Genomic DNA, 19,864 nt, shown 5'->3' on the forward strand with positions numbered 1-19,864 from the left:
AGGCAAGTGGCTAATTCACAAACAACTTACCTCCAAACTTGCGACGGCGGATCCTAAATCCCCCGGCGGAATTCAAATTCCTCGGCTAGGGGAGTGTACTATTTAAATCAGACGCGTTCCCGCGCCGATTTAAATGCGCAGGCGCCGTCCGCGAAATTTCCCGGCGTGCATTGCTCCCACTGACGTCGCTAGGACGTCAGTGGTTTCGACGCTTACGTAAACGACGTCCGTCCGTATTCGAGAACGACTTACGCAAACGACATTAAAAAATTTAAATTTGACGCGGGAACGCCGGCTATACTTAACATTGGCTGCGCCTGATAAAAGAAAGGGTAAGTATACGACGGGTACGCCGCTACGGAAACGTCGTAAGAAGACTGCGACGGGTCCGCGTACGTTCGTGAATTTGCGTATCTCGCTGATTTACATATTATTTATCATAAATCAGCGGGAACGCCCCCGGCGCCACTTTTAAATTGAAAAAAAGATCCGACAGTGTAACACTGTCGGATCTAGCCCTATCTATGCGTATCTGATTCTATGAATCAGGCGCATAGATAGGACCAGTGTAAGTCAGAGATACGATGGTGTATCTGTAGATATCTGTAGATACACCGTCGTATCTCTTTGTGAATCTGGCCCCTTGGGTAGAGGAAGATCTAAAATTTTTGGTCTGGGAATAGTTTAACCACTTGCTTACTGGGCACATATATAATTTCAGCTTCCGGCACTGCGTCGCTTTAACAGACAATTGGCGTCCTTTTTTCCCACAAATAGAGCTTTCTTTTGGTGGTATTTGATCACCTCTGCAGTTTTTATTTTGTGCGCTATAAACAAAAATAGAGCGAGAATTTTGAAAAAAAATGCAATATTTGTTACTTGTTGCTATATTAAATATCCCCCAAAAATATATAAAAAAATATTTTTTTCCTCAGTTTAGGCCGATACGTATTCTTCTACCTATTTTTGGTAAAAAAAAAAAAAAAAAAAAAAAAAAAAATCGCAATAAGCGTTTATCGATTTGTAAACGCTATAAATTTTGCGCAAACCAAATAGGGGATAGTTTTATTGCATTCTTATTAATTTATTTTTTTATACTACCAATGGCGGCAAACAGCGTTTTTTTTTCGTGACTGCGACATTATGGCGGACACTTCGGACAATTTTGACAAAAAATGCACCGATTACTGTGAAAATGACAATTGCAGTTTGGGAGTGAACCACAAGGGGGCGCTGAAGGGGTTAAGTGTGACCTCATCTGTGCTTCTAACTGTAGGGGGGTGTGGCTGTGGGTCTGACATCATTGATTGCGATTCCCTATATCAGGGAACACACGATCGAGGACGCCGCCACAGTGAAGAACGGGGAAGCCGTGTTTACACACAGCTCTCCCCATTCTTCAGCTCCGGGGACCGATCGCGGGACTCCAGCGGCAATCGGGTCCGCGAGTTCCGCGGCCGCGGTCACAGAGCTTCGGACCGGGTCTCGCGGGTGCGCCCCCGTGATCCACGGCTGGGCATTTAACAATCACGTACAGGTACGTGATTGTGCCCAGCCATGCCATTCTGCCGACGTATATCGGCGTTAGGCGGTCCTTAAGTGGTTAAAAAAAAACAAATGGGGCTACTGAAAAATAAAGACATGATAATGACGCGTACACAAGATTGGGAATTTCCGACAACAAATGTCCGATGTGAGCTTTTGGTCGGATACTCCGACTGTGTGTAGGCTCCATCGGACATTTGCTGTCGAAATTTCCGACAACAAATGTTTGAGAGCCGGTTCTCAATTTTTCCGACAACAAAAGGAATCGCCCCCCCCCCCCCCCAATAATTTATGCAAGAAAATAAAATACCACAACCCCAATCGCGTTCTTCGATCAACCAACCGAAATCTACTTAAAATCCCCAAGTCCCGTTATAAGTCTAAAGGAGACAGACGATTCGCAGTCCAAAGACCCAGGCTGTGGAACGCGCTACCAACTAACATCCGAATGGAAGAAAATCATTGGGACTTCATGAAAAAAAACGAAACACCCACCTCTTCTGAAGGATAAGGATGGAAATGGATACCAAGCGCCTTGAGGCGATTCAGTTCGCATTTGTAGCGCTATATAAAAGTTTGTGACGGGAGTCCCTTTTGGGCATAGGATGACTGAGAACTGATCTCGGATTACATGAGATGGGACATAACTGATAATTCATGTACTGCAGGATCTTGACATATTACAGGTTGTTCATTCTGTCCACAACAGGTCAATAAGAGAATGTCTCCTTCAATGCTTAACATAGACTGTTGAGATGCTAATTAAGTCTGCTACTGTGGTGATGTGGATTGAAGCTTGGTAGCCAGCCTGGCTGCCTATTATGGGATGTTTAAGTGTCTTGCTGTGATTGCATTCTGTGTCCATTGTGCTAATTAGGTCTGCTTCTAAGATATTTCATTGTGTATGATAATGACACTGTTTTGTGTGTGGAATGTACCGTATTTATCGGCGTATACCGCGCACTATTTTGCCCTGAAAATCAGGGCAAAATCGTGGGTGCGCGATATACGCCGATACCCGCTTTCCCGCCATGAGTTTGAATACTGCGCCCACATATAGCGAGCGCAGTACACTCGTGAATCTTCGGGCAGTCTCGGCGCCTCTCGTACTGACGTCCTGAGCGTACAGGACGTCAGTGCGAGAGGCGCCCGAGCCTGCCCGAAGATTCACGAGTGTACTGCGCTTGCTATATGCGGGCGCAGTATTCAAAGTCGTGGCGGGAAACGAGCGGGAGGACGCCGCCGAAGGACGCCGGACCCGCCGAAGATGGACACCGGACCCGCCGAAGATGGACACCGGACCCGCCGAAGATGGACACCGGACCCGCCGAAGACGGACGCCGGACCCGCCGAAGACGGACGCCGGACCCGACGAGGCCGCAGATGGACGCCGCGCAAGACATCAAAACTGTAAGTACAAAAAAACAAAAAATCTTTTTTTCCCACAGGATTGGGGGCCACTTTGGGGGTGCGCGGTATACGCCAGAGCGCGTTATACCGCGATAAATACGGTACTTGTCAGCTGCAGTAATTGGCCCCACTAAATGCGGTGCCAGAATGTCTGTCTTGGAGTGGGGGGGGACTCGTTAAGGGCCCATTGTGTAATGTTTTGGGTGGAGAGCTTCATTGTCCCTGTGATTACTGAAGCATGCTTTGTAACTGTATAAAAACCTGAGAGCTTACCATTAAAGCATTCATTCGTTTGACTCCGAGAACAGAGCTTGTCTCGTCTGTCTGGGGAATTGGTATGGATCGTGTCTGCTGGTTTGTCTGACTGTCGGATAAGCTGTCTTGGGTTGGTGGAATGGAAGATCGCAAACGGTGGTAAGCCCTGACCGCTACAAAGTTATTCACTCACAAAAGTTCTTGTTGGAAATTCCGATCGCGCGTATGCAATTCTGACGTACAAAAATTCTACGCATGCTCGGAATCATTTAACTTCATTTTTCTCGGCTCGTCGTAGTGTTGTACGTCACCGCGTTCTTGACGTTCGGAACTTCCATGCAACATTTGTGTGACCGTGTGTATGCAAGACAAGTTTGAGCCATATTCGGATTGTCGGATATTCCGATCGTGGGTACTTGGCATTAGAGGGACAGAAATCCACAGGAAAGGTTTTCAAGATGCCTACATTAACTAGCAAATGTATCTACAAATACATGTAATTAGATTAAGTGTACTATCAAAATAAAATGCATTCATCCACATTACAAAAAAAATGGTGCACAGTGAGTTTTGGAAACACCAAGTGGAATTACCTAATCTACATCACGAGGACCTTCTAAAACTCCAATCTATATCATAAGGACCTTTCTAAACTGGTAGCCAAGGTTACTGAAAAACAAAAACACAAGATCACCTGCACATCTCATGCAAAGTGGTCGCTTCTCACAATGAATGCCTTGGGGCCCACTCTGTAAGGTGGTGCGCTAGTGATTGACCGTCCCCCCTAGGCTATGTACAAGCGTGATGCCATTAGGAGACAATGCACAACCATCAAATACAGAAACCAACTCAACAATCTAAATGTCTACTCAAAAGGAAGCATTCTCACTTGGGAGAATAGACACCGGATGGTGGGGGCCACAACAAAGTGTGACCAATAGTGGTCATATGCAGGGTCTCTGCGTGTAGCAAACCATGGTAGCCAGTGGTTTGACAAGCGATTCTACTTCATATAAAAGGGTCCATTTTGGGTCAAGCTGGCTTAAAACCATTGGATGGCACTCAAACATACTTAGATGTTCAGCATAGGACGATATATAGGCCGATTGTCCTACGAGTTACGTCTACATACTGAAACCTCAAGTTATCATAATCTGATCACAATAGACTATTTGCCAACAGATATCCCCCCCCCCATCCTCAGTCCTCCCCCCAAGCGAAGACTGTCCCCGAACGATCTTCTGATGTCTAAGCTCATCCACAACTCAATCCCACCAAAAATTGTAACATTGGACAACCATCGAATATCAAAGCTTCTTCATTGCAAAAAATAACCAAATGTTTCACACCCACTACAAAAAAGGCACACAATGTTCCCTTATATATATGAGCTTATAGGAGATAAAAAAAAAATGTATATATAAACAAAAAATGAACCACCAATAAGCATCGTGAGAGGGTGACGAAGGAGCAAGAGGAGATGCATCGGATATCAGAAGGAAAGGAGATCATTTGTCCAGTTCTGTCGGGTTGGAAAAAAGGCACGAAGGTCGTGTTGCAGGATTTTCTCTTTTTTTTTGCAGGACGGGTTTTGTGCTGTAAACATGTGAGAGAGAGAGAGCGGTCATCCATGAAGAGGGGACTGTACCTCTCCCCCCCCTGTGACCGGGAGAAGGGCCATGGCTGGTGTCTTGGCAGCTCAGGTGAAGGGTTGAGGCAGTTTAGCAAAAAAAGATGCAAACAACAAACAAGAGTGTTCTAGAAAAGGATTTCCCTTCTGTGCAGAGAGGTTTAGCCCCCTGAAGAGAGCGTCAAAGGCCACGGCATGCACCATTCCAAACCTTGTCCCTCAGGTGAGACCAAACTTGCAAAAGAGAGAAAACAAAAATACGGCATGCACTGAACCAAAGTCTCTCCCCCAGGTGAGACCATAGGATAGCCGTTGAGGACCTTGCGCCCGACCCTCTCATTTCCCCCCAGGTGAGACCATAGGAGAGCCGGTAAGGGCCTTGCACCCGACCCTTTCTTTTCCTTCAGGTGAGACCAATGAAGAGCCGGTGAGGACCTTGCACCCGACCCTTTCTTTTCCTTCAGATGAGACCATAGGAGAGCCGGTGAGGACCTTGCACCGGACCCTTTCTTTTCCTTCAGGTGAGACCAATGAAGAGCCGGTGAGGACCTTGCACCCGACCCTTTCTTTTCCTTCAGGTGAGACCACAGGAGAGCCGGTGAGGACCTTGCACCCGACCCTTTCTTTTCCTTCAGGTGAGACCATAGGAGAGCCGGTGAGGACCGAGGACCTTGCACCCGACCCTCTCATTTCCCCCCAGGTAACACCATAGGAGAGCCGGTGAGGACCTTGCACATGCCCCTTACTTTTTCTTCAGGTGAGACCATAGGAGAGCCGGTGAGGACCTTGCACCCGACCCTCTTATTTCCCCCCAGGTGAGACCATAGGAGAGTCGGTGAGGACCTTGCACCAGACCCTTTATTTTCCTTCAGGAGAGCAAAAAAAAAAAGAAGGCCACAACCTGCTACCGAACCACGACCTCTCTCTGCTACAAGGCTGTGCCCGTTTATCCATCGAAGGAAAGCTTCTCCACACAAAAAGGCTGGAGACCCGAGGGGAGGTCAATAAAGTTTTGCTAATGAAAAAATTGTACAGTTCTGCAAGGCTAGACCTCCAGTGTGCGTGAAGCCATCACATTTCTGCATACAATAAGGCAAGGGTACCCAACGAGAGAAGAAACAAAGAGCTCCACAAGCTACGCAGCTGCTGAAAATGGAGGTCGGGTCATTACTCCCTCCATGCAATCGCTGCTGACATTTTAGGTTGGGTTTCCACTCCTCCATGCCATCACTGCTGTCAGCCAAGGTTGGGTTTCCACTCCTCCATGCCATCACTGCTGTCAGCCAAGGTTGGGTTTCCATTCTTCCATGTCATTGTTGCTGACAGCCAACGTTGGGTTTCCACTCTTCCATGTCATTGTTGCTGACATTTTAGGTTGGGTTTCCACTCCTCCATGTCATTGTTGCTGACAGCCAAGGTCAGGTCTCTATCGTGCCATGCAATCGCTGCTAAAAAGGTTGGGTCTTTTCTCTCTTCATGCAATCACTGCTGACAGCGGAGGTTGGGTCTCCACTCCTCCATGCAATTGCTACTGAAAATGGAGGAAGTAAAGACCCAACCTCCATTTTCATTAGCAATTGCGTGGAGGAGGGGAGACCCAACCTCTGCTGTCAGCAGTGATGGTATGGAGGAAGTAAAGACCCAATCACTGCTGACAGCGGAGGTTGGGTCTCCCCTCCTCCATGCAATTGCTACTGACAATGGAGGTTGGGTCTCCACTACTCCATGCAATTGCTACTGACAATGGAGGTTGGGTCTTTACTTCCTCCATGCAATCTCTGCTGACAATGGAGGTTGGGTCTCCACTACTCCATGCAATTGCTACCAACAATGGAGGTTGTCAATCATGTGACAACTGGAGCTTCACAGTCTTCCTAAAAACTTCTCTATAAAAAAAAAAATCTGAAACCGGTGAAGTGTAAACATATCTGACCCTACAAACTGATACCAGGTATCGTTATACGGAGAAGTCATCTATATATTTGACGGGATGACCTAAAAAACAACCACATGCAGTCACTATTCAAGGTAAAATGACCAACAAAAAGGTTCCTCAACATCAATGACTTGTGCCTAGAGCAATGAGGAAGATAGATGGCATAAAGCAGATGGTGTCAAGTAACGAAGAGCGTGTGCATGAGGATGAAAGAGACTATGGTCATGTGACAAGAAGGCGAAGTGAAGAGGCAATGGAGGACCACAAATCATCAAAATAGAAGAAGGAGGTCCTTCTCAACTTCTTAAAGTTAAAGCTTACAAAGAAACTATCGTGGAAATATTTGGCACATGCTACAAGCGAAGAGGAACCCAATTCACAAAAACGGCTCCAAATCGGCACAACCACGTCACAGCAAAGGCAGAAAACGGGCCCCGTCGGGCCCCCGTCCATGCAAGAATAGAGAACCAAATAAATGCACAGTCGGTACAAAGCACCGCAAAGCGGATACTCCCATGCATCATCACACCATGTAACAAGGACACTGAACACTGATAAACACGCATGTAGCGGGCACAGACGGGTCGTATAGAACGAGGCAGTGGTAAAAGATGCAGGGAGGCACTGTGATGTCATGAATGATGTAACAGGCGAAATCTTAGGAGGCTGTTTATAAAGATCACGGAACTCATTTACTTCATTTTATTTAAGTCCATAAAAGTAAAAAAAAAATCAAACAGAAGTATATCTAAAGCCAAAAAAAGTTGTTGCAATCTGTGCTCCATTTAGGAGATTTCTCCTCACTTCCTGTGCTACAAGACACAACAGGAAGTGAGAGGGAATCTTTACAAAGCCAGATGAAATCCCCTCTAAGACAGCGGTCACTGGAGCAGGTGTCCCCATTGGAAGACCTCCCCTCCATACTTGCAAATTTCCCGTTCCTTTCACACCTTGTGACAACGGTCACCCAGATAGAGGGGGTTCAAATATGGGTGGTCACCTGGCAAGATAGAGGGGTTCGAACTAGGGGTGGCCATTGGGACAGATAGAGGGGGTCAATCTAGGGGTGGCCAAGAGGGGGTCAATCTAGAAGTGTCCATTGGGACAGATAGAGGGGGTCAATCTAAGGGGGGCCATTGAGACAGATAGAGAGTGTCAATCTAGGAGTGGCCATTGGGACACATAGAGGGGGGTCAATCTAGGGGTGGCAATTGGGACAGATAGAGGGGGTCAATCTAGGGGTGGCAAGAGGGGAGTCAATCTAAGGGGGGCCATTGAGACAGATAGAGAGGGTCAATCTAGGAGTGGCTATTGGGACAGATAGAGAGGGTCAATCTAGGGGTGGCCAAGAGGGAGTCAATCTAGAAGTTTGCCATTGGAACAGATAGAGGGGGTCAATCTAAGGGGGGACATTGAGACAGATAGAGAGGGTCAATCTAGGAGTGGCCATTGGGACAGATAGAGGGGGGTCAATCTAGGAGTGTCCATTGGAACAAATAGAGGGGGTCAATCTAGCAGTGGACATTGGGACAGAATGAGGGGTTCAATCTAGGGGTGGCCAAGAGGGGGGTCAATCTAGGAGTGGCCACCGAAACAGATAGAGGGGGTCAATCTAGAGGTGGCCACCGGAACAGATAGAGGGGAAAATCTAGGGGTGGTAACCAGGACAAAGAGGGGCAAATCTATTAGTGGCTATCAGGACACATATGGAGTCACTGTAAGTCTAAACTCCTATTACTTCACTAGTCCAGTATTGGGCAAAGGACTGGAAGTCAGATCATGGGGCATCCCCAAGTAATAAACTAAGGAGCTGGCAACCAAAACCCTCAGATTGAAACACCTTTCGGCCCATTAACTGGGGATGAGGCCCATCCACTAGAGGTGCGACCTATCCACTGGTGATAAGGCCCATCCACTAGGAGGCGAGGCCCGTTCACTAGAGCAGGGGTCTCCAAACTTTTCAAACAAAGTCCACTTCATAGTCTTTTTAGACTTTAGGAGGGCTGGATTGTGGCCACCAGGGGCAGAAAATGTCACGGGCCCAACATCAGCGAGAATAAATATGGCCTCCTATGGTGGTCAATAGGAGGAGAAGTATTCCCCCTATTAGTAGGAGGGATAGTATCCCATCATTGGCATCGGTGGAACATACAGTGCCCCATTGTTTGTATCAGTGGGAGGAACTGTGTCCCAAGGGCCAGATAAAAGGCTAGCAAAGGGCCACATCTGGCCCTCTGGCCACAGTTTGGAGACCCCTGCACTAGAGACGAGACCCATCCCAGCCACCAGAGACGAGACCCATCCCAGCCACCAGAGACGAGACCCATCCCAGCCACCAGAGACGAGACCCATCCCAGCCACCAGAGACGAGACCCATCCCAGCCACCAGAGACGAGACCCATCCCAGCCACCAGAGACGAGACCCATCCCAGCCACCAGAGACGAGACCCATGCCACCAGAGATGGAGGCCCATGCCACCAGAGATGGAGGCCCATGCCACCAGAGATGGAGGCCCATGCCACCAGAGATGGAGGCCCATGCCACCAGAGATGGAGGCCCATGCCACCAGAGGTGGGGTTAAATAGGGAGAACTGGGAGGAGTTACCAATGTCCAATCAGCTGAAGGAAACAGGATATATAAAGCTTATGGCCTGGGACTTCCTGTCAGGTGTCCTGTTCTCTCCGATTGGGATAACATTTTTGGCTTTAGATACACTTTAGAGTTGCAATGATAAGGTCAGAAAAAAAAATCCACAAAAGACCAATATGGCACCTCAACCAACCTACTTTTCCAAAGACTGAAAATATATTCCCCGTTTGATCTTGATGAACAGCCCCCTGAGGAGGTCCATGCGGCTCCAAGCCAAAATCATGGAGTTGGAGGCCAAGCTATGGAAATATGACCACACACCACGTAGGATGAGGCGCCCTTCTGCATCAGCATGCTGCATTGTATAGCGATACCGAGTACCTCTGCACGCCCTTAGTGCTCTTTACTAAGCCGCGTAATAAAGTGCGAGTCTCTCCGCCCGGATAAAAACACTGAGCTGTACGTAATACTGAGTTACTATGTAAACTTGGTCGTGAGTAAGGATACCGAGTATCTCTACGCGTTTCAAGCGCTGTGATCTACGCAAGTGCATCGCTGCTGTCGGGGGGACAGCAGGCAGACACTTCTCCGTGATGCAGTGCACCTCCCAGCCATAATCAAAGTTTCTTAGGCTCCGCCCACGAGGAGCCCAGAAACTGGACCGGGATCCGCCAAGCGATGTGAACTGGTGCAGTTTTGTGCGAGGGAGCTTTTTTCTTATAGGCGAGCTCAGAACTAGATTGTCGAGAACTCTGTAGTGGATTAATAGTTGTAGAGACTTCGGTGCTCCCCCCCCTCGCCCGGTGAAAGTCGGGAGTGGTTATCTTGAGCTGTGTGGTGCCCGAGCGAGACGGGCCACCGAGTATAGTGCAATAATACTTCCATCTCGCTTGGTCTGCAGGGTGGTGGAGGGTTGGCACAGGCGGTCGCGGGGGAGTCACCGGTGAAACCTCTGACCTCGCAGAGAAGCTTTGCGGGAGGGGTCCCTATGTCTCCGGCCACCGCAGAAGGCACAGGAAGAGTCTCGGGGGCTCAGGAAATGGAGGACGGCGACGAGGAAGAGGAAGGGCGCCAAAAACACCACTTGTTCTTGCTGTGCTGCTTGCGGATGAGCTCCTCCTCCTTTTCGCGCTCCTTCTTACAGCGGAGGTAACGGTCTTCCTCCTTCAGGTACCACACCGGGGGCCAGCGAAGACGCTCAAAGTGGCTTTTGTTTTCTAGGGAGACAGAGTACACACCAATGTTAAAAGCCGATCTCCCGACTCCCATCTATTCCCTTTTTACTCACCTAAAAACGTTGGCACGCGGCAGTCCGGTTCGCATTCTCTCCTCCAGCTTAATTGGGGGCCCCATGTCGCTGGCTGTGTGACAAGGACAATTCCTATTGGCCGTCTAGCTGTGGGGTCTCTCCTGATCCATAAGAGAAGTCTACAGCAAAAACTGTGGTGTCCTCTCAGGATCCAGAAGAGAAATCTACAATGGTAGCTGTGGGATCCTCGCTGGATCCAGAAGAGAAGTCTGCAGCGGCAGCTGTAGGGTTCTCTCGGGATCCAGAAGAGAAGTCTGCAGTGGCAGCTGTGGGTTCCTCTTAGGATCCAGAAGAGAAGTCTACAGCGGCAGCTGTGGGGTTCTCTCAGGATCCAGAAGAGAAGTCTGCAGCGGCAGCTGTGGTGTCCTCTCAGGATCCAGAAGAGAAGTCTGCAGCGGCAGCTGTGGGGTTCTCTCAGGATCCAGAAGAGAAGTCTGCAGCGGCAGCTGTGGTGTCCTCTCAGGATCCAGAAGAGAAGTCTGCAGCGGCAGCTGTGGGATCCTCTCAGGATCCAGAAGAGAAGTCTGCAGCGGCAGCTGTGGGATCCTCTCAGGATCCAGAAGAGAAGTCTGCAGCGGCAGCTGTAGGGTCCTCTCAGGATCCAGAAGAGAAGTCTGCAGCGGTAGCTGTAGGGTTCTCTCGGGATCCAGAAGTGAAGTCTGCAGCGGCAGCTGTGGTGTCTCTCAGGATCCAGAAGAGAAGTCTGCAGCGGTAGCTGTGGGATCCTCTCTGGATCCAGAAGAGAAGTCTGCAGCGGCAGCTTTGGTGTTCTCTCTGGATCCAGAAGAGAAGTCTACAATGGTAGCTGTGGTGTCCTCTCAGGATCCAGACGAGAAATCTACAATGGTAGCTATGGTGTCCTCTCAGTATCCAGAAGAGAAGTCTGCAGCGGCAGCTGTGGTGTTCTCTCAGGATCCAGAAGAAAAATCTACAATTGTAGCTGTGGGGTCCTCTCAGGATCCAGAAGAGAAGTCTGCAGCGGCAGCTGTAGGGTCCTCTCAGGATCCAGAAGAGAAGTCTGCAGCGCCAGCTTTGGTGTCCTCTCAGGATCCAGAAGAGAAGTCTGCAGCGGCAGCTGTGGTGTTCTCTCAGGATCCAGAATAGAAGTCTTCAGCGGCAGCTGTGGGGTCCTCTCAGGATCCAGAAAATAAGTCTGCAGCGGTGGCATCAACACAAGGCGACTGGCATGGGCACATCAATGATGGGTTAGAGGTAAGTGGTGGTGGTGTTAGCGTAATGTGCACCCCATACCTGCCCACACACCCTCAACAGCCATGTTGAGGAGGACAAGGGCCTCTGCCCCACAACCCTGTCCCAGTGGATTTGGGGATCTACAGGGCACATATTGTAATCTAGAAGTCCCCTTTACAAGAAGGGCCGTTGGGGGGGGGGGGGGGGGGGGTCACGGTCACCTGGTCCCCTTCCACACATACACTTACCCAGTGGCATGTACTTCATCTCCCGGGGGAACTTGCGGCACACGGCGTTGTAGTTGGTACAGATGTAATGGAGGCACCAGTCAGCCAACTGCTTGGCATTGTGGAACTGCGAAGAGACAACAAGAGGGTGAGGGGGAGGAGCCTCAAACACCAGACACACCCTATCTGTGGGGCCAAACTCCAACCAAACTTTATTTTCAGTGCAATGAAGAACGCTTACAACTTCTGACTCCTCTCCCTCCCGCTCTCCTCTCCGGGATTTCTCTTATTCTATAGACTCCTCTCCCTCCCGCTCTCCTCTCCGGGATTTCTCTTATTCTGTACACTCCTCTCCCTCCCGCTCTCCTCTCCGGGATTTCTCTTATTCTATAGACTCCTCTCTCTCCGGCATTTCTCTTATTCTGTACACTCCTCTCCCTCCCGCTCTCCTCTCCGGGATTTCTCTTATTCTGTACTAGTCTATAGACTCCACTCCCACCCGCTCTCCTCTCCGGGATTTCTCTTATTCTGTACTAGTCTATAGACTCCACTCCCACCCGCTCTCCTCTCCGGGATTTCTCTTATTCTGTACTAGTCTATAGACTCCACTCCCACCCGCTCTCCTCTCCGGGATTTCTCTTATTCTGTAGACTCCTCTCCCTCTCTCCTCTCCGGGATTTCCCTTATGCTGTAGACTCCTCTCCCTCCCGCTCTCCTCTCCGGGATTTCCCTTATTCTCCCATTTCTGAAGGTGCAGTGCCCCCCTTCCATTTCCCTATGAGGGGGAAGCTGCAATGTCGGAAAAGAAGAGGGGGAGGAGAATTGAAAAGAAGAAGAGGGGGAAGAGAATCAAAAAGAAGAAGAGGGGGAGGAGAATCAAAAAGAAGAAGAGGGGGAGGAGAATCAAAAAGAAGAAGAGGGGGAGGAGAATTGAAAAGAAGAGGGGGGAGGAGAATCAAAAAGAAGAAGAAGGGGAGGAGAATCAAAAAGAAGAAGAAGGGGAGGAGAATCAAAAAGAAGAAGAGGGGGAGGAGAATCAAAAAGAAGAAGAGGGGGAGGAGAATTGAAAAGAAGAGGGGGGAGGAGAATCAAAAAGAAGAAGAAGGGGAGGAGAATTGAAAAGAAGAGGGGGGAGGAGAATCAAAAAGAAGAAGAGGGGGAGGAGGTGGAGGGAGGGAGGAGGAGCCTGAGGGTGGCACTGACCTGAGCGATCTCCAGGAAGAGGAGGAGGAGGGAGGAGGGAGGAGGAGCCTCGGGGGTGGCACTGACCTGAGCGATCTCCAGGTAGAGGAGGAGGGAGGAAGGAGGGAGGATCCTCGGGGGTGGCACTGACCTGAGCGATCTCCAGGTAGAGGAGGAGGAGGGAGGAGGAGCCTCGGGGGTGGCACTGACCTGAGCGATCTCCAGGTAGAGGAGGAGGGAGGAGGAGGAGGTGGAGGGAGGAGGGAGGAGGAGCCTCGGGGGTGGCACTGACCTGAGCGATCTCCAGGTAGAGGAGGAGGGAGGAGGAGGAGGTGGAGGGAAGGAGGAGGAGGAGGGAGGATCCTCGGGGGTGGCACTCACCTGAGCGATCTCCAGGTAGAGGAGGAGGGAGGAGGAGGAGGTGGAGGGAAGGAGGAGGAGGAGGGAGGATCCTCGGGGGTGGCACTCACCTGAGCGATCTCCAGGTAGAGGAGGACCTGCCCGTCTATATCCATCCCCTGCACATAGGAGGCCAGGAGCTCGTCCACCGTGTGTTGTTCTACAACAGAGAAGACACGTTACAACCACGCCCCAGTGCCTGATGGGAAAAGATGGCGGCATGAAAAAGGAAACATTACACAACAGAGCAGCTGAAAGTAACAGAATCATGAGAAGTTTAATGAATCCATTCCAAACTTTACAGATCTCCATGTACGAGGAGTGGAGGGGGGGAGGGGCAGCCCAGCAAACGCCGCTGGAAAGTCCGTATTGATCGCACAGGATTGTGTCTGGAGGTCGTATAGATAATCTATAGAGGACAACGCCGACTAGGACACAACACCCCCGACACACAGCGATCAGCACAAAGCTTCTGCTAGAGGGACCAACATATACAGAGGGCTGCAGAGTATTACCCCCCCTCCCCCACATAGCACTGCAGAGCATTACAACCCTACACAGCAATGCACATTGTGGTAGTTGGGCGCTGCAGCACATAAACCCAACCAAACTCTCCTCTCCTGAAATACTCTGCTGGAGGACTCTGCTCCTTCCTCTATAACTCTCCTCTCCTGATATACTCTGCTGGAGGACTCTGCTCCTTCCTCTATAACTCTCCTCTCCTGATATACTCTGCTGGAGGACTCTGCTCCTTCCTCCAGAACTCTCCTCTCCTGGAGGACTCTGCTCCTTCCTCCAGAACTCTCCTCTCCTGGAGGTCTCTGCTCCTTCCTCCATAACTCTCCTCTCCTGATATACTCTGCTGGAGGACTCTGCTCCTTCCTCTATAACTCTCCTCTCCTGATATACTCTGCTGGAGGACTCTGCTCCTTCCTCTATAACTCTCCTCTCCTGATATACTCTGCTGGAGGACTCTGCTCCTTCCTCTATAACTCTCCTCTCCTGATATACTCTGCTGGAGGACTCTGCTCCTTCCTCTATAACTCTCCTCTCCTGATATACTCTGCTGGAGGACTCTGCTCCTTCCTCTATAACTCTCCTCTCCTGATATACTCTGCTGGAGGACTCTGCTCCTTCCTCCAGAACTCTCCTCTCCTGATATACTCTGCTGGAGGACTCTGCTCCTTCCTCTATAACTCTCCTCTCCTGAAATACTCTGCTGGAGGACTCTGCTCCTTCCTCTATAACTCTCCTCTCCTGATATACTCTGCTGGAGGACTCTGCTCCTTCCTCCAGAACTCTCCTCTCCTGATATACTCTGCTGGAGGACTCTGCTCCTTCCTCTATAACTCTCCTCCCTTGATATACTTTGCACTGCTGGAGGACTCTGCTCCTTTCTCTATAACTCTCCCGAAATACTCTGCTGGAGGACTCTGCTCCTTCCTCTATAACTCTCCTCTCCTGAAATACTCTGCTGGAGGACTCTGCTCCTTCCTCTATAACTCTCCTCTCCTGATATACTCTGCTGGAGGACTCTGCTCCTCCCTCTATAACTCTCCTCTCCTGAAATACTCTGCTGGAGGACTCTGCTCCTTCCTCTATAACTCTCCTCTCCTGATATACTCTGCTGGAGGACTCTGCTCCTTCCTCTATAACTCTCCTCCCTTGATATACTTTGCACTGCTGGAGGACTCTGCTCCTTTCTCTATAACTCTCCCGAAATACTCTGCTGGAGGACTCTGCTCCTTCCTCTATAACTCTCCTCTCCTGAAATACTCTGCTGGAGGACTCTGCTCCTTCCTCTATAACTCTCCTCTCCTGATATACTCTGCTGGAGGACTCTGCTCCTCCCTCTATAACTCTCCTCTCCTGAAATACTCTGCTGGAGGACTCTGCTCCTTCCTCTATAACTCTCCTCTCCTGATATACTCTGCTGGAGGACTCTGCTCCTTCCTCCAGAACTCTCCTCTCCTGATATACTCTGCTGGAGGACTCTGCTCCTTCCTCTATAACTCTCCTCTCCTGATATACTCTGCTGGAGGACTCTGCTCCTTCCTCTATAACTCTCCTCTCCTGATATACTCTGCTGGAGGACTCTGCTCCTTCCTCTATAACTCTCCTCTCCTGATATAATCTGCACTGTATTGTACACACTCAAATCTCTGTGATAATGGTCTATACATGAGGTAGAAGCCAAGATATCGCCTCACCGGTCAGGGCCTGCAAGTGGGGAAGACAAAGCCGGTTGCTCAGCACCAAGAGCTCCATAGAGCCGAGTTGGGGCCCCGGACAGAAGTGGCCCAGGTAGAGATACTCCAGGACGGCACGCAGGCAGGAAGTGGAAGTGCCAGGCAAAGAGACCTGTTGGACAGAGCAGAGAATTACATTTGCCGATAATAGCCGCTCATCATTCAATATCTCCGGCCTACACCTCCTACTGTTCCCTCACACCCTCTGCCCGTACCATGACCTCCGGCCTACACCTCCTACTGTTCCCTCACACCCTCTGCCCGTACCATGACCTCCGGCCTACACCTCCTACTGTTCCCTCACACCCTCTGCCCGTACCATGACCTCCGGCCTACACCTCCTACTGTTCCCTCACACCCTCTGCCCGTACCATGACCTCCGGCCTACACCTCCTACTGTTCCCTCACACCCTCTGCCCGTACCATGACCTCCGGCCTACACCTCCTACTGTTCCCTCACACCCTCTGCCCGTACCATGACCTCCGGCCTACACCTCCTACTGTTCCCTCACACCCTCTGCCCGTACCATGACCTCCGGCCTACACCTCCTACTGTTCCCTCACACCCTCTGCCCGTACCATGACCTCCGGCCTACACCTCCTACTGTTCCCTCACACCCTCTGCCCGTACCATGACCTCCGGCCTACACCTCCTACTGTTCCCTCACACCCTCTGCCCGTACCATGACCTCCGGCCTACACCTCCTATTGTGGCCTTACACCCTCTGCCCGTACCATGACCTCCGGCCTACACCTCCTACTGTTCCCTCACACCCTCTGCCCGTTCCATGACCTCCGGCCTACACCTCCTACAGTTCCCTCACACCCTCTGCCCGTACCATGACCTCCGGCCTACACCTCCTACTGTTCCCTCACACCCTCTGCCCGTTCCATGACCTCCGGCCTACACCTCCTACAGTTCCCTCACACCCTCTGCCCGTACCATGACCTCCGCCTACACCTCCTACAGTTCCATCACACCCTCTGCCCGTACCATGACCTCCGGCCTACCCCTCCTACTGTTCCCTCACACCCTCTGCCCGTACCATGACCTCCGGCCTACACCTCCTACTGTTCCCTCACACCCTCTGCCCGTTCCATGACCTCCGGCCTACACCTCCTACAGTTCCCTCACACCCTCTGCCCGTACCATGACCTCCGCCTACACCTCCTACAGTTCCATCACACCCTCTGCCCGTACCATGACCTCCGGCCTACACCTCCTACTGTTCCCTCACACCCTCTGCCCGTACCATGACCTCCGGCCTACACCTCCTACTGTTCCCTCACACCCTCTGCCCGTTCCATGACCTCCGGCCTACACCTCCTACAGTTCCCTCACACCCTCTGCCCGTACCATGACCTCCGCCTACACCTCCTACAGTTCCATCACACCCTCTGCCCGTACCATGACCTCCGGCCTACCCCTCCTACTGTTCCCTCACACCCTCTGCCCGTACCATGACCTCCGGCCTACACCTCCTACTGTTCCCTCACACCCTCTGCCCGTTCCATGACCTCCGGCCTACACCTCCTACAGTTCCCTCACACCCTCTGCCCGTACCATGACCTCCGCCTACACCTCCTACAGTTCCATCACACCCTCTGCCCGTACCATGACCTCCGGCCTACACCTCTTACTGTTCCCTCACACCCTCTGCCCGTACCATGACCTCCGGGTCTACACCTCCTACTGTTCCCTCACACCCTCTGCCCGTACCATGACCTCCGGCCTACACCTCCTACTGTTCCCTCACACCCTCTGCCCATACCATGACCTCCGGCTTACACCTCCTACTGTTCCCTCACACCCTCTGCCCATACCATGACCTCCGGCCTACACCTCCTACTGTTCCCTCACACCCTCTGCCCGTACCATGACCTCCGGCCTACACCTCCTACTGTTCCCTCACACCCTCTGCCCGTACCATGACCTCCGGGTCTACACCTCCTACTGTTCCCTCACACCCTCTGCCCGTACCATGGCCTCCGGCCTACACCTCCTACTGTTCCCTCACACCCTCTGCCCGTACCATGACCTCCGGCCTACACCTCCTACTGTTCCCTCACACCCTCTGCCCATACCATGACCTCCGGCCTACACCTCCTACTGTTCCCTCACACCCTCTGCCCGTACCATGACCTCCGGCCTACACCTCCTACTGTTCCCTCACACCCTCTGCCCGTACCATGACCTCCGGCCTACACCTCCTACTGTTCCCTCACACCCTCTGCCCGTACCATGACCTCCGGCCTACACCTCCTACTGTTCCCTCACACCCTCTGCCCGTACCATGACCTCCGGCCTACACCTCCTACTGTTCCCTCACACCCTCTGCCCGTACCATGACCTCCGCCTACACCTCCTACTGTTCCCTCACACCCTCTGCCCGTACCATGACCTCCGGGTCTACACCTCCTACTGTTCCCTCACACCCTCTGCCCGTACCATGGCCTCCGGCCTACACCTCCTACTGTTCCCTCACACCCTCTGCCCGTACCATGACCTCCGGCCTACACCTCCTACTGTTCCCTCACACCCTCTGCCCGTACCATGACCTCCGGCCTACACCTCCTACTGTTCCCTCACACCCTCTGCCCGTACCATGACCTCCGGCCTACACCTCCTACTGTTCCCTCACACCCTCTGCCCGTACCATGACCTCCGCCTACACCTCCTACTGTTCCCTCACACCCTCTGCCCGTACCATGACCTCCGGGTCTACACCTCCTACTGTTCCCTCACACCCTCTGCCCGTACCATGACCTCCGGCCTACACCTCCTACTGTTCCCTCACACCCTCTGCCCGTACCATGGCCTCCGGCCTACACCTCTTACTGTTCCCTCACACCCTCTGCCCATACCATGACCTCCGGCTTACACCTCCTACTGTTCCCTCACACCCTCTGCCCGTACCATGACCTCCGGGTCTACACCTCCTACTGTTCCCTCACACCCTCTGCCCGTACCATGACCTCCGGCCTACACCTCCTACTGTTCCCTCACACCCTCTGCCCGTACCATGACCTCCGGCCTACACCTCCTACTGTTCCCTCACACCCTCTGCCCGTACCATGACCTCCGGCCTACACCTCCTACTGTTCCCTCACACCCTCTGCCCGTACCATGACCTCCGGCCTACACCTCCTACTGTTCCCTCACACCCTCTGCCCGTACCATGACCTCCGGCCTACACCTCCTACTGTTCCCTCACACCCTCTGCCCGTACCATGACCTCCGGCCTACACCTCCTACTGTTCCCTCATACCCTCTGACCGTACCCTGACCTCCGGCCTACACCTCCTACTGTTCCCTCACACCCTCTGCCCGCACCATGACCTCCGGCTTACACCTCCTACTGTTCCCTCACACCCTCTGCCCATACCATGACCTCCGGCCTACACCTCCTACTGTTCCCTCACACCCTCTGCCCATACAATGACCTCCGGCCTACACCTCCTACTGTTCCCTCACACCCTCTGCCCATACCATGACCTCTGGCCTACACCTCCTACTGTTCCCTCACACCCTCTGCCCGTACCATGACCTCTGGCCTACACCTCCTATTGTTCCATCATAGAACACCCTCTGCCCGTACCATGACCTCCGGCCTACACCTCCTACTGTTCCCTTATACCCTCTGACCGTACCCTGACCTCCGGCCTACACCTCCTACTGTTCCCTCACACCCTCTGCCCGCACCATGACCTCCGGCTTACACCTCCTACTGTTCCCTCACACCCTCTGCCCATACCATGACCTCCAGCCTACATCTCCTACTGTTCCCTCACACCCTCTGCCCATACAATGACCTCTGGCCTACACCTCCTACTGTTCCCTCACACCCTCTGCCCGTACCATGACCTCCGGCCTACACCTCCTACTGTTCCGTCACACCCTCTGCCCGTACCATGACCTCCGACCTACACCTCCTACTGT

At 51.9% G+C, this 19,864-nt stretch overlaps 1 protein-coding gene across 1 annotated transcript in view; it reads right to left on the reverse strand.

Annotated features, from left to right (window-relative positions):
• Positions 1-8,969: 8,969 nt before the first annotated feature.
• LOC120922054 (rho-related BTB domain-containing protein 2-like) overlaps positions 8,970-19,864 on the reverse strand; it is a 37,423-nt gene continuing 26,528 nt past the window's right edge. Inside the window, exons 6-9 of the mRNA XM_040334587.1 lie at positions 15,886-16,036; positions 13,747-13,835; positions 12,116-12,221; positions 8,970-10,584 (exon numbers count right to left, since the gene is read on the reverse strand). Of these exons, the coding sequence (XP_040190521.1) occupies positions 10,400-10,584; positions 12,116-12,221; positions 13,747-13,835; positions 15,886-16,036 (531 nt within the window). The 3' untranslated portion in view covers positions 8,970-10,399. The remainder of the gene's footprint in view (positions 10,585-12,115; positions 12,222-13,746; positions 13,836-15,885; positions 16,037-19,864) is intronic.

This window comes from Rana temporaria, unplaced genomic scaffold, assembly GCF_905171775.1.
Source record: "Rana temporaria unplaced genomic scaffold, aRanTem1.1, whole genome shotgun sequence".
Classification (NCBI taxonomy): domain Eukaryota; kingdom Metazoa; phylum Chordata; class Amphibia; order Anura; family Ranidae; genus Rana; species Rana temporaria.